This window comes from Capra hircus, chromosome 2 (genome assembly GCF_001704415.2).
Source record: "Capra hircus breed San Clemente chromosome 2, ASM170441v1, whole genome shotgun sequence".
NCBI classification, from domain to species: Eukaryota; Metazoa; Chordata; class Mammalia; order Artiodactyla; family Bovidae; genus Capra; species Capra hircus.
The window spans coordinates 8,509,385-8,523,325 of record NC_030809.1 but is presented as its reverse complement, the minus strand read 5'-3'; the positions used below and the strand labels follow the sequence as shown (position 1 = coordinate 8,523,325).

Below are 13,941 nucleotides of genomic sequence, written 5' to 3'. Positions count from 1 at the left end.
CACACCCCCCAAATGAGACGAATGAAATTAAAGATAGCCTTTGCAATAATACACTACATTTATTTCCTACTGAACTTTGCTGAATGACGGGAGATAAGAGATCAGACCCACAGCCATGTAAAAATCCTTCAGCCATGTATATTTAGCTTCCTTCTGATCAATAATCAGCAATTTGGCCTATACGAATACCTTTTTTTATGGGGGATTTACAAACCAAGTTTCTAAAAATTCATCATTAGAGTTAAAGTAGAGAGGCTAGAGAAAATACTTGACAGATTAAAAAATTCTGAGAGGAAAGTCACACTAATAGAGACTGCTAGAATGTCACAGAGAGCAACAAGTATTTCTTATAACACCTCAAAGCAGATGAGCAAAAAATGCACAAATAATTTCAGATGACATCAACTAGAGATGATCTCAACCCCTTTGAGAGCTACTCTATTTATTCAGGATATAATTTCAACACAAAATTATATTTCATGCATCTCATACCAACTACCAAAAGTAAGAAAGAATCTTTTAATATTTAAACTGTACCAAAATGTGTCAAGTTTATATACTTCATTCAGGAGTCTTCTGAGACCTACTCAAGGTCTATTTATTTGTACTTTATATATAATGCTAACAAGATAGACTGAATGTTTCCTAGCCATCTGCAGATTAGAAAATAGCAAAATAGGAAAAGTAGAGAATAAACTGGCCAGAAGCAGGCATCTTGACAGCCCAGAGATGTAACAGCTGTCAGCCTGACAGAAAAGGGGCATAAAAACTACTTAAAAGCAGAGTTTAAAAACAAAGCAGATGAATCTAGAATCTCAAAAAAGTACATTCACAGTGTTTGGCAGAAAATGTTTACCAATCAGTAGTTACATGAAGATGAAGGAAAATGTGACCCGTAACCAAGAGGTAAAACAGTCAACAGGGATAGACCCAAGAATGACAAAGAAGACGTTCTGAAAAGCTATTACAGATGTGCCTTAGGATTTAAAGGACAAGATGAAAACAATGAGTGAGCACATGCGAAACACTGGAGAGCTCAAAACAATGAAAAAGGTCCGAACGGAAATTCTAGAGGTTAAAATCACAACAAACTGTGGGAACTTCTTCAAGAGGATGGGAACACCAAACCACCTGACCTGCCTCCTGAGAAATCTGTATGCAGGTCAGGAAGCAACACTTAGAACTGACCATGGAACAACAGACTGGTTCCAAATAGGAAAAGGAGTACGTCAAGGCAGTACACTGTCACCCTGCTTATTCTACTTATATGCAGAGCACATCATGAGAAACGCTGGGCTGGAGGAAGCACAAGCTGGAATCAAGACTGCTGGGAGAAATATCAATAACCTCAGATATGCAGATGACACCACAGTTGCGGCAGAAAGCGAAGAAGTAAAGAGCCTTTTGATGAAAGTGAAAGAGGAGAGTGAAAAAGTTGGTTTAAAGCTCAACATTCAGAAATTAAGATCATGGCATCCGGTCCCATCAGTTCATGGCAAATAGATGGGGAAACAGTGGGAACAGAGGCAGACTTTATTTTGGGGGGGCTCCAAAATCACTGCAGATGGTGACTGCAGCCATTAAATTAAGACTCTTGCTTCTTGGAAGAAAAGCTATGACCAACCTAGACAGCATATTAAAAAGCAGAGACATTACTTTGCCAACAAACGTCCGTCTAGTCAAGGCTACGGTTTATCCAGTAGTCATGTATGGATGTGAGAGTTGGACTATAAAGAAAGCTGAGTGCCGAAGAATTGATGCTTTTGAACTGTGGTGTTGAAGAAGGCTTTTGAGAGTCCCTTGGACTGCAAGGAGATCCAACCAATCCATCCTAAAGGAGATCAGTCCTGAGTGTGTGTTGAAAGGACTGATGTTGAAGCTGAAACTCCAATACTTTGGCCACCTGATGCGAAGAGCTGACTCACTGGAAAAGACTCTGAAGCTGGGAAAGATTGAAGGTGGGAAGAGAAGGGGACGACGACAGAGGATGAGATGGTTGGATGGTATCACCGACTCAATGGAGTTGAGTTAGAGTAAACTCTGGGAGTTGGTGATGGACAGGGAGGCCTGGCACGCTACAGTCTATGCGGTCGCAATGAGTCGGACACAACTGAGCAACTGAACTGAACTGAGAGGTTAAAAAAAAAAACCTGAAAATTAAAAATTCACTGGGTGGGCTTGGCAATAGATTGGACACTACAGAAGAAAATTTCAGTGAAACGGAAGATGGGTTAACATAAAGTATCCACACCAAAGTGCGGAGATAAAGATTGAAAAGAAAATGAGCATAAATTCAGTGACTTCTAGGAAAATATCAAACAATTTAACTTATATGTAAGTTAAGTTCTAAAACAAAAGGAGGTATATTGGGGTAGGAAAAATATTGAAGACCTAAGGGCCAAATTTTTTTCTAACTTGATAAAAATATCAACCCATAGACACAAGAAGCTCAACAAACCCCAAGAAGGATAAACAATTACATCGACATTTAGGTACACTGTCAGATGACTTAAAGAGAAAATCTTAATAGCATCCAAAGGGAAGAGAAAGAGATTATACACAGGGGAATATAGTCTGATCTTTCCTCAGAAGCAATACAAGTTACAAGACAACGGTTCGTTCATACAAAGAAAGGGTGGTTGGCAGGGAGGGGATCAACTTAAAATTTTATATCCAACAAATATATTCTTTTAAGAGGAGGGCAAATAGAGGCATTTTCAGAAAACAAAAGCTGTAAGAATCAGTCAACAGTAGCCCTACACTTGAAAAAAATGTTCAGAGGAATTTGATTTATAGGTTCAAGGCAAATCCAATAAAAATCCCAGCATGATTCTTCATAGAAACGGAGGTACTTATTCTCAAATGTACTTCAGAAATGTAAAGGACTTATAGTAACTGAAGCCATTAAAAAAAAAACATTCAAAGGTGGAGAAATCACACTGCCTGTCTTTAAGACTTAACTATAGAGCTCCAGCATCAGGATAGTATGAACTGACAGCAAGGACCTACTATATAGCACAGGAAACAATATTCAATATAACAACCTGTAATAGAAAAGAAACTGAAAGCGAAGATATATAAAAAACTGAACCACTTTGCTGTACAACTGAAATTAACGCAGCACTGGAAATCAACTATACTTCAATTGAAAAAAAAACTTTAAAAATTCCAGGAAACAAACAGCAAGATGGTTTGCTTAAAGCCAATCACACTCAAAAAAAGATAGTATAAATTGGCGTAAAGACAAATCAATAGAACAGAAGAGTCCAGAAACAGAACCACATACATATGATAAATTAACAAGGCATCAAAGCAATTCCAAGGGGAAAAGAAAGCTTTTTCAACAGGCGGCACTAAACAACTAGACATTTAAATGGAAATAAAGAACCTCAACCACATACAAAAGTTAATTTGAAGTAAATGAAAGACCCAAATGTATAAACTAAAATGATCAAGCTGCCAGAATTGAAAGGAGACTACCTTCATGACCTTTGGGTAAACAAAATAAAATTTTTAATCCACACAAGAGTACCACCATAAAAGAAAACATTGATACACCAGATTTTATCAAAATTTAAAACTTCTGCACATCAAGAAAATGAAAAAATACATCATAGAGTATGAATTTAGGAATATATGTTATTGCTTAGTCACTTGGTCATGTCTAATTCTTCTGCAAACTCATGGACTGTAGCCCACCAGGCTCCTCTGTCCACGGGATTTCCCAGGCAAAAATACTGGAGTGGGTTGCTATTTCCTTTTCCAGGGGATCTTCCTGACCCAGGTATCAAACTCACATCTCCTGCATTGGCAGGCGGATTCTTTACTGCTGAGCCACCTGGGAAGCCCATGTATATATACATCTGACAAATGACATATATCCAGGATATGCAAAGGATTTCTAGAATTCAATAAGATGATGATAAGTACAAAAAAAAAAATCTTAAGGGGGGGCACAAAAGATCCGAACATACCCTTCAAAGGAAGATAAAGAAATGGCAGATAAACATATGAAAAGATATTCAATAACAATAGCTAACAGGAAAACAAAAACTAAAACTTCAACTAAATATTCAGTTCAGTTCGGTTGCTCAGTCATGTCCGACTCTTTGCAACCCCACGAATCGCAGCACGCCAGGCCTCCCTGTCCATCACCAACTCCCGGAGTTCACCCAAACTCATGTCCATCAAGTCAGTGATGCCATCCAGCCATCTCAGCCTCTGTTGTCTCCTTCTCCTCCTGCCCCCAATCCCTCCCAGCATCAGAGTCTTTTCCAATGAGTTAACTCTTCGCAAGAGGTGGGCCAAAGTATTGGAGTTTCAGCTTCAGCATCAGTCCTTCCAATGAACACCCAGGACTGATCTCCTTTAGGATGGACTGGTTGGATCTCCTTGCAATCCGAGGGACTCTCAAGAGTCTTCTCCAATACCACAGTTCAAAAGCATCAATTCTTTGGCGCTCAGTACTATACATCAAATAGAATGGCTAAACCGAAAAAGGTGGACAATAGCAAGTGTAGGCGACGATGCAGAACTCTCACACACTGCTGGTGGGAGTATATAATGGTCTACCTATTTGGGAAAAGTGTTTCCACTTTCCTATAAACATACATTTACTCTGTGAGCCAGCAATGATATTCCTAGATGTTTACACAAAAGAAATGAAAATATACCTACATAAAGACTTGTGCATAAAATGTTCATAACAGCTTTATTCATAATAGCCAAACGCTGGAAACAGCCAAAGGTCCAACCACATGTGAATGAGTAAACAAATCGTGGGATATTCATACAATGGAATACATCTCAACAAAAAGAAATGAAATACTGCTACACACAACATGAATGAGTTTCAAAAGCATTAACCTCGGTGAAATAAAGTTTTGCACAGAATGGCATATATTGTACTACTCCATTTAGTTGAAGTTCTAGAACAGGTGAGACTAATCTCTGGCGACAAATCAAAACAGTGTTTGGGTATGGATGATGGGGGACTGATTGAGAAGGAGCAGATGGAACTGTCTGGGTGATGGAAACGTTCTATATCTTCCTAGGGGTGTGGTTTACATGGTTTTCTGCAGTTGTTAAAATTTAGCAAACTGTATATTTAAGATCTGTGCAATTGCCTATATATAAGTTGTTGCTGTTGCTAAGTCGCTTCAGTCGTGCCTGACTCTGTGCGACCCCAGAGTCGGCAGCCCACCAGGCTCCCCCTTCCCTGGGATTCTCCAGGCAAGAACACTGGAGTGGGTGGCCATTTCCTTCTTCAGTGCACGAAAGTGAAAAGTGAAAGTGAAGGTGCTCAGTCGTGTCCCACTCTTCGAGACCCCATGGACTGCAGCCCACCAGGCTCCTCCGTCCATGGGATTTTCCAGGCAAGAGTACTGGAGTGGGATATGTAAGTTACACTTAAATAAATAACTAGTTTCCTTGGGCTCCAAAATCACTGCAGACAGTGACTGCAGCCATGAAAGTGAAAAATGCTTGCTCCTTGGAAGGAAAGCTATGACAAACCTAGACAGCATACTGAAAAGTAAAGACATCACTTTGCCAACAAAGGTCTGTAGGGGCAAAGCTATGGTTTTTTCAGTAGTCATGTATGGACATGAGAATTGGGCCATAAGGAAGGCTGAGCACTGAAGAGTTGATGCATTTGAACTGCGGTGCTGGAGAAGACTCTTGAGAGTCCCTTGGACTGCAAGGAGATCAAACCAGTCAATCCTAGAGGAAATCAACCCTGATTCTTTGGAAGGACTGTTGCTGAAGCACCAATACTTTGGCCACCTGATGTGAAGAACTGACTCACTGGAAAAAACCCTGATTCTGGGAAAGGTTGAAGGCAAAAGGAAAATGGGACGGCTGAGGATAAGACAGTTATATAGCATCACTGACTCACTGGACATGAATTTGAGCAAACTCCAGGAGACAGTAGAGGACAGAAGAGCCTGGTGTGCTTCAGTCCATGAGACTGCAAAGAGTCAGACACGACTTAGCAATTAAACAACCACCACCACCACCTCCATCACAGCAAAAAATAAATAAATAAATAAGGCAGTGAGAGACTTACCTAAATGATTCATCAGGGCCTAATGGGATATGCTGTGTTGCACAGTGGATTTTATGGTGACCCCCAAGTCACAGTAGAGGTGAAATGAGGGGAGAAAAATCTATCAGCCACTGACAATGGTTGTTATTCAGCGAAAGCTATTTACCTAGAAGTTTCGTCTATAGAGCAGCTGACTCCCAGAGCATGCCAGGGAAAAGGATAATTATTGCTTATCTGTTAAGGACACTAATCAGGATGCCCAAGTTTCTTCTGTACCACTGCAATACTGCACTAAAACAGATGGACAACCGCCCTGGCCTCAGCTTTTAATTAATGAAAACTCAGAGTTCAGAGACATATTCAGGCTCTCTTGTGAATAAGGGCTCTTCTGACCACCTGCCTGTCAAGTGTGGGGAGACCTCAACCCCGATGTTAGAAAACAGCCTTCTCAAGGGAAGAAACACGTACAACTGGGCCACAGCCTATGGCTGTGGCCTCCATGGTTTCAGTTTTCTTCGGGGATGGAGAAACCAAAAAGTAGATCTGACTTCCAGCTATCTCAGCCACACCCTGCATTTAAGAGAACCAAAACCATACTGCCTTGGCTATTAGCCAGCCACCAGAGCTTCCCACCAGAAGGAGGGAAGGGGGACTTGGATCCTTGGGTCCTCAGAACTTCTTAAGGAATCTCCAGTTTCTTTTCCTTACCATCATGTGCCATGAGAATTCAGAGCTTAAAAAAATCTGTTTTTTCCCCCAGAGTATGCAAACACTGGTTCATAAGGCCTTGGTGCTGAGACAATGGGAAATGAAGAACCAGAGCTTATTGTTTCAATGAGCCCAGTCTTTTGGGGGCTGCAGTTGTACAGAAGTGGAATAATAATCATTCTTGGTTCAGGACACTCATTCCTGCTCCATGTATGTGAAAGTCACTCAGTCGTGTCCGACTCTTTACGACCCCATGGACAATACAGTCCATGGAATTCTCCAGGCCAGAAAACTGGAGTGGGTAGCCTATCCCTTCTCCAGGGGATCTTCCCGATCCAGAAATCAAATCGGGGTCTCCTGCACTGCAGGTGGATTCTTTACCGGCTGAGCTATCAGGGAAGCCTACTCCATGTATGGCACATCTTTTAAAGTTAACGTAACAAGTGCCCACTGCTCTCTCTTGAATCCTGTCCATCACACTCTTGTGAAAGCTTTCCTGACTTGGCCAATGAAAGCAAGGCAGGGAGAGAATTTCCTGAAGCCCTCGCCACCTCCCTTGGTGCATATTCGACTTAGGATGCAGAGGCAATCGCCTTTCCCATGCCAGAGGCAGCACCCATAGGCTGGTTGCCCACCTAGATTACCAAATAGCTTCCCTGCATGAGGCTTTCCAATCTGTGAGCCTGATTTATTTTTTTCAATAAGAGAAAAGATGTAAGTCCCTTTGAGCAAACTATGCGTGATATATATCACAATATTTATTTTTGGTAGAGTAATGGATCAGTCTTAGGGGAGAGCTAGAGAAAAGGCATTTCTTGAGCTCGGATGTAAATCAGTCACTCTGAAAACTGCAGGGAATCTATATTCTCGCCCCCCTCGCCCCTGCTAACAACAGTGTGAAATAAGCAGCTGACTTTTAAAAGTCATTGCACTATGTGTTTCTAAACCTAACACTAAGGACAGAGTTAAAGATGTGAGGCCTGAGAAATGACTGCTCCCGGAATGCCTGCACCAAGTCCCCAAAATCATGGTGCAGCTCACGACGAAAGTAGAGACCCACCCAGCCTGTGGTTGTTAAGCTGTAGACCCGGTGGGGACAAGTACTAAACTTTGCTCTACTTGCAGCCCTCTTAGTTCTAAGCAGCACTTAAAAAGAAGGATGAAGTGTGTGACTGGGCATGCAATGTGAGGGTCTCCCAAGGGACCTGTCCAGTTACTATAGGCCAGTCTTCTTGTCTGTATTAAATGTATCATAGAGCAGAAAATACATCAGGAGAGAAACTGAAGGACAAGGGGGTAAAAATCTTCAGTGGATTTTCAACTCAAACAGAGCTCTTCGAAGGAAAGCTATTTAAATCTGAAGATGTTCCTAATATTAATTATCCTGAACATCTCACAGGCTCAGATTCACATGCTACAAAGAACACAAAGCCTTTTAATTTTCCTACCTGTCCCTGAGACTAGCAGTGATAAATCAGATATACAGAGAAACCACACGCGACTAACAAACCAGCCCATCAGTGGGGAGCAAAGATCATCTGCCAAGATGACTTATCTGGACATAGTCACACATCATAACCAGCAACGTCCTAGAGGCTTAAGACAGCAGGCATGGAAGGCAAGAGTTGGGGCACTCGCTGCCAAGTCTCAGGACTCCAAGGTAAGTCGGGCATCTTCCAGATGCCTGCTATCCAGGCACGAAAGATTTTACTCACGGCTGCCCCCTCCCCAGTCCCTTCAGGTTGCACTTGAAAATTACTGCAACTTCTAAAAGGCTTCTTGGGTCACAGAGCTGCTGAGCCCCCAAAACTTGCTGTGGCCTCTGCTCTGCAACTCTTGGAATTCCAGGTACCCACAGGAAGAGGACCCAGCCTCTGCCACCAGCAACCTTAACTGTTAGTTAAAGATCTTTACTGTAGCCACTGATTCAAGTATCTGGGCTCCAGTGAAGTGTCAAATCCTATCCTAGGTGCTTGGGCAGATCCATAAATAAAGCAAGTGGGAACAGATGGGAGAGAAGACTTCCCTAAATGCCAATCCCCTTATTTTACTGTGAAAACTGAGGCCCAATGACAATCAGAAATTTTCACCTGAGGTCAGGGTTGATGATTTGGCTAGGGCCTGAACCCAGGCTGGACACCCAAGACGACTACCACATACAGTGGCGCATAAGAGCACATTCTTTATATGGGTACCCCAATCTCACTGACCAATTCCCTTTAACAAAAGCCCCCTTCACCGGAAGGGACAATTGAGGTTCTCTAGATTAGCAACCAGCCATCATTAGCAGGACCCAACACTGTCTGAAACCTTTCATCGGGATATAAGCCTGGCAAAGCGATTCACTCCCAACTCTTGTCATGGGTTCAGTTCAGTTCAGTCACTCAGTCGTGTCTGACTCTTTGCGACCCCATGGACTGCAGCACGCCAGGCCTCCCTGCCCATCACCAACTCCTGGAGCCTACTCAAACTCATGTCCATCGAGTCAGTGATGCCATTCAACCATCTCATCCTGTTGTCCCCTTCTCCTCCTGCCTTCAATCTTCCCCAGCATCAGAGTCAGCTCTTTGCATCAGGAGGCCAAAATATCGGAGCTTCAGCTTCAGCATTAGTCCTTCCAATGAATATTCAGGACTGATTTCCTTTAGGAGGGACTGGTTGGATCTCCTTGCAGTCCAAGGGACTCTCAAGAGTCTTCTCCAACACCACAGTTCAAAAGCATCCATTTTTGTCATATGTAAGAAAGGTCTACTGAACTTGAATAGCAGCCTATCTATGACCCTAACATAAGTATAACAATAATTTCCTATATTATCATCAGATCTGTAAGGGAGAGCAGTCAGCAAGCCGTTTCTCATTCTTACCGACCCCTTCACTCTCCAAGATGAGCCCAAGATGAGGATCTGTCACTGTTCAGTCCCGTCTCTAAAGTTCAACACGTGTGACAGGAATACTTAGCTATGTGGTGCTAGGGATACAACAGTGAACACATCACCATCATCAACAAGAGCACAACACTGTCCCTAACTTCAAGGAACTGAGACATGCTGAAAACAGGGCTGGGAAAAGCCCAGCTGCTAAGGAGTCCCTGGCCAGACTGGCAGTCTACTTAGGGGCCGGGTCTGGAAGCAAGAGTTTATGTAACCAGTCTCTTTTCCTCTCTCTCATCCCACTTTACAGAAGGAAAAACAAGGTCCAGGAAGGAGAGGAGGTGGCTTGTCCAAAGTGAGACAGCTGATGACTGAGCGGACACTTGAATCCATGTTCTCTGGGTTCCCCTTTTCACCACACTGCCTCCTCCAAGGTTCCAAAATTACAAGTGAGGAGAAATCCTTGGTTCCAGTGACAGATGGCTTCCTGATGTGTGAACAACCAGAACAGGCAGCCTCAACCCGTCTTATCAGCAGAGACCCTGTGTCCACGTCCATCTCTCACACCAGAATGTTCATAAGCATACTTCGTTGATCTAGAGCCCGAGTGTCCAGTCTTCATTCACTCTCATTTATCACCCTCTCTGAATTGCTCCTGGTGCTTACTTTTGCTTTAAAAACCTCGTCTTATAAGAACAGAGCGCTTTTTATCTGATGCTAGCTCCCCCTCTGCTCCTGGGGTCTAATCAATCCATGTCTGGAAATGAACAAGCCAGAGAGGAAAGCAGCAGTCCCTTTTCTGAAAACAGGCACCTTTCTAAAATGATCTACCCCTGGGCTTGGCACAGATAGAAATTTAAATGAGAAGGAAATAAAGACATCCTGCAGCAACAGTCAAATGCATTCCTCATCAGGTGGGACACCAGGGAAGTTAATTCTGTTAACAGCTAAACCAGACACTGCCCACATTTTTATTTCCGGTTATCTGGGGAGGTGGGGAAGGGAGGGGTCCAAACTCAAGACACCTGAAGAGACAACAGGCTTCAAAACATAATAGTATATATAGTCCTGTCCCCTCCATTCTGAGGAGCTTACGGTCTTCAAGACTGTAAGAGAGGGTTCACTGAACAACGAAAGGCACAGACAAGCAGGCTTCTATCTACTACCAGGGGTGTACAGAGACGCCAGACAGGAAGAGCCAGACATCTGGCAACTAACACAAACCTCCACCCATTGTGTTACTTTATACCACTGGCAAAGCAGACTCTCTACACCTCCCACCATCCCTAGCCACTGCAAGTCACTGCCCACAGCCCCTGCCCTCAAAAGAGGTTCTCTTGGTATAGAGGGGCAGAACTTGGTTCCCCATTGGCCAGCCCACTCTTCCTACCATGGCTCCCAACCACAGGCTTTCAGAAATGGGTCACAGTCTTAGATGCAAATGCAGAAAGCACTGCTTCCGAAGAGGACAGGAGTTAATTCTTAATCCTTTGGAGGATCTTTTGGAAAATCTAATGGCAGCTCTATACCCCATGAAAAACTGCACGCGTGCACTTTATATGTAATTTCACTGGGAGTCACTGCCTTCCGAGGAGGTCTGAAAGGGTTAATGTGCTCAGAGGCAGTTTTAGGAAAGGGAGCTGGAGTGGTTCAGGTGAGTATTCAACAACACAGGTCCTTAACCAATGGGGGAGAAATGATGCCCCTTTCTTAGCTACTGAAACGTCTAAGCCTCAATTAACCTCTGGGATTTCAGTAAGAATTTGGAAACTGACTGCACACTTGCACACAAGAATCAAGGACTCCTTTTTGTGATTTTTGTGATTTCCGATCCTGACATCACAAAATGTCCAGCAATTGCTAGTTATTCGGTAAGATAGAGTCTCCACATGGCTTAGCATAGAAAGCCGAGTAACAACAGCAGAGGTAACTAGGGGCGAGGTGGGCGCTGGGAGAGAGGGTAGACTGGACAAGGGGAGGCGGGCAGCTCAGCTCTCAGCTGGCTCTGAGCAGGTCTTGGCACCCTGAGCAGGTCCTGACCCTTGCTGCCTGCTCTCCCTGGAAATCAGAGCAGACTTGCTGACGGCTCTGCAGCAAACCAAGAGGTCCAGAGAGAAGCAGTCCTTTCCTTCTGGGTCCACAGGGGCAGGGGAGCATCTTCTCAATTCTAGGGAAGAGACCCTGCCCCACTGCTTGCCCACAGCCCCCTCGTGGTCCGGGGGTGTCACTGCAGCCCCCTCCACAGTGCTAGGCAAAATCCTCAAACAGGCGGCTCCAACAGCAGGCAGCTCTGACAGTGGTTGAGCAGAACATTTAGTTATCAGTGGCGGCTTGGCAACTGTGTCCAAGCCATGGTGAGGCTGCATTCGCTTTTGGTGTGTTAAACTAGGACTCAGATTCAGAGTCAGAGTGATCCATCTAACCCCTCTCTGGTACAATCCCTACAGGAAACCAGTCCAAGACCTGCTTCATTAAGCCAATAACCTCAGAGCTTCTGTATCATTACCACTACCTTATTGATCACTGCTCCTTGTATTACATGCAATTATGTACAATTGTTCCAAAGCTCAATAGAAACAGTTAGTAAGAATGTAGGACATCTTCTGGCTTGTGGGTTGCTGGCTAGATTACAAAATACTTGCAAGACATCAAGTATCCCCCAAATTCTGGATTTCCAGGTAGCAGATCCTAAAGGGGTTTAGGAGATGTCATGACTAAAGGACTCACAGTGAGAGAACACGGCCCTTGGCCCCTTCGAACAGAAAGGGTGCCCATTAATGAACCCCACTCCCGTATTCTTGCCTCGAGGCTCCCCTGGACAGAGGAGCCTGGTGGGCTACAGTCCATGAGATCGCAGTGTTGACGCCTGAAGCGACTCCACACAAATCTTATTAGCATCTCAAAAAGGGAGGGAGCAAGGCCCACCTGGGCTCAGGACTAGACTGGAAAGACCAGAATCTGGGGGTGAGGGAAAGTTGGTCTAGGGCTCTAGCTACCATCTATCAGGAATGTGGATGGTTAACTGAACCCAGCGCTGGAAAAGTGTGCAGGAAGGAGCTGAAGGTGGGAAGTTTGGGAGGAGGGCCTCGAGCAGGTCAGGGAGCCCGGGAGTGACTGGGGGTGAGCGAGGATGGATGGAAGCACAAGAGCCATCTTTTAAAATAGTCTGTGGAAGGAGGAGGAGAGTCCTTACCTCCTTGATTTTCTCCCGCTGGGTATGAACTAGGCTCTGGGGCTCCTTACTCCTGTCGGCCCTAGTCCCCAGGACCGGGTGGCGGAGGCGGCTCCGAAATGCCTTGAAGTCAAAGCTAGAGGGGACGCTCCCCTCCTGGGGTCTGAGGGCCGTGGCGCCGCTGCCCCGGGCCGCCGTGGCCTCCTCCCGGGGTCCAGTGGGGTGCGTGCGGCGCAGCCACCCTTTTCTGCGCCGGGAACTGGCTTGGCTGCCGGGGTCATCCTCCCCCGGGGCTGGAGCCGCGGGGGCCGGGTTGGGAGGAGATTCCTGTCCATGGGCCCGCGGGTGGCTGGCGACTTGGGCCACCGCCTCCAGGCCGGGCTGCTGGGTCCGAGGGGCCAGGAAGAGGCGCTTGAGGCGAGAGGAGTTGGGCAGCAGGAACAGGGCCCCGAAACACAGGGTGACCAGACCGGAGAGGAAGAGAAGGAAGACGAACTTCTGCGGAAGCCGCAGCCCCCAAGGGGAGGCCGGGACGAAGCCGGGCACTTTCCTCACGAGCATCTTGACCCGGCACGGGCTTGGGGCACGCTCAGCTCCGGCCGAGCTCCTGAGGTCTTCGGAGTCCAGGCACTTGTCAGCAGCTGGGCTCGGCGAGCGGAGGTCGTCGAGGGCGCGCCGCCCTTGGTGGGGGTCCCTGAGAGTTTCGCCCTTTCGGGGGGCTTGTTCCCGGAGTTCAGGGAGTTTGGAGAGAGTCCTCCCGCGCCGGGACAGGGGGAGCGGCGGCGGCGGCGGCGGCGGCCTCGGCGGGGCCCGGGCGAGCGAGGCAGGAAGGCTCGGGGCCCGGGCCCGCGAGGGTCGACCGCGCACTGCAGCCTTCCCTCCGGCCGCCGCGCCGCCCCTCCTCGCCGCGGCCGGGGCCCGCGGGGCCCGCGCCCCTTCCCGCGCTGCGGCCGCCGCCGGAGCCCGTCACATGCCGTCCGAGGCGCCCAGGCTTGTCCACGCGGAGGGGCGCCCGCAGGCCTCGTCCCCGAGCTGAGCTGCCCTCAGCAACCCCCAACCACCCCGGCCCAAAGTTTGAGCCTCAGAAGCAGTTTCCAGAAGGGGTCGACTCCCGGGGGCTGTGGGGGGTGACGCGGCCGGGCTGT

The 13,941-nt window shown here is 46.3% G+C and overlaps 1 protein-coding gene across 1 annotated transcript in view; it reads right to left on the bottom strand.

Moving 5' to 3' along the window:
- Positions 1–13,688, bottom strand: part of MAN1C1 (mannosidase alpha class 1C member 1) — a 147,731-nt gene extending 134,043 nt beyond the window's left edge. Inside the window, exon 1 of the mRNA XM_018056080.1 lies at positions 12,818–13,688. Within this exon, the coding sequence (XP_017911569.1) occupies positions 12,818–13,357 (540 nt within the window). The 5' untranslated portion in view covers positions 13,358–13,688. The remainder of the gene's footprint in view (positions 1–12,817) is intronic.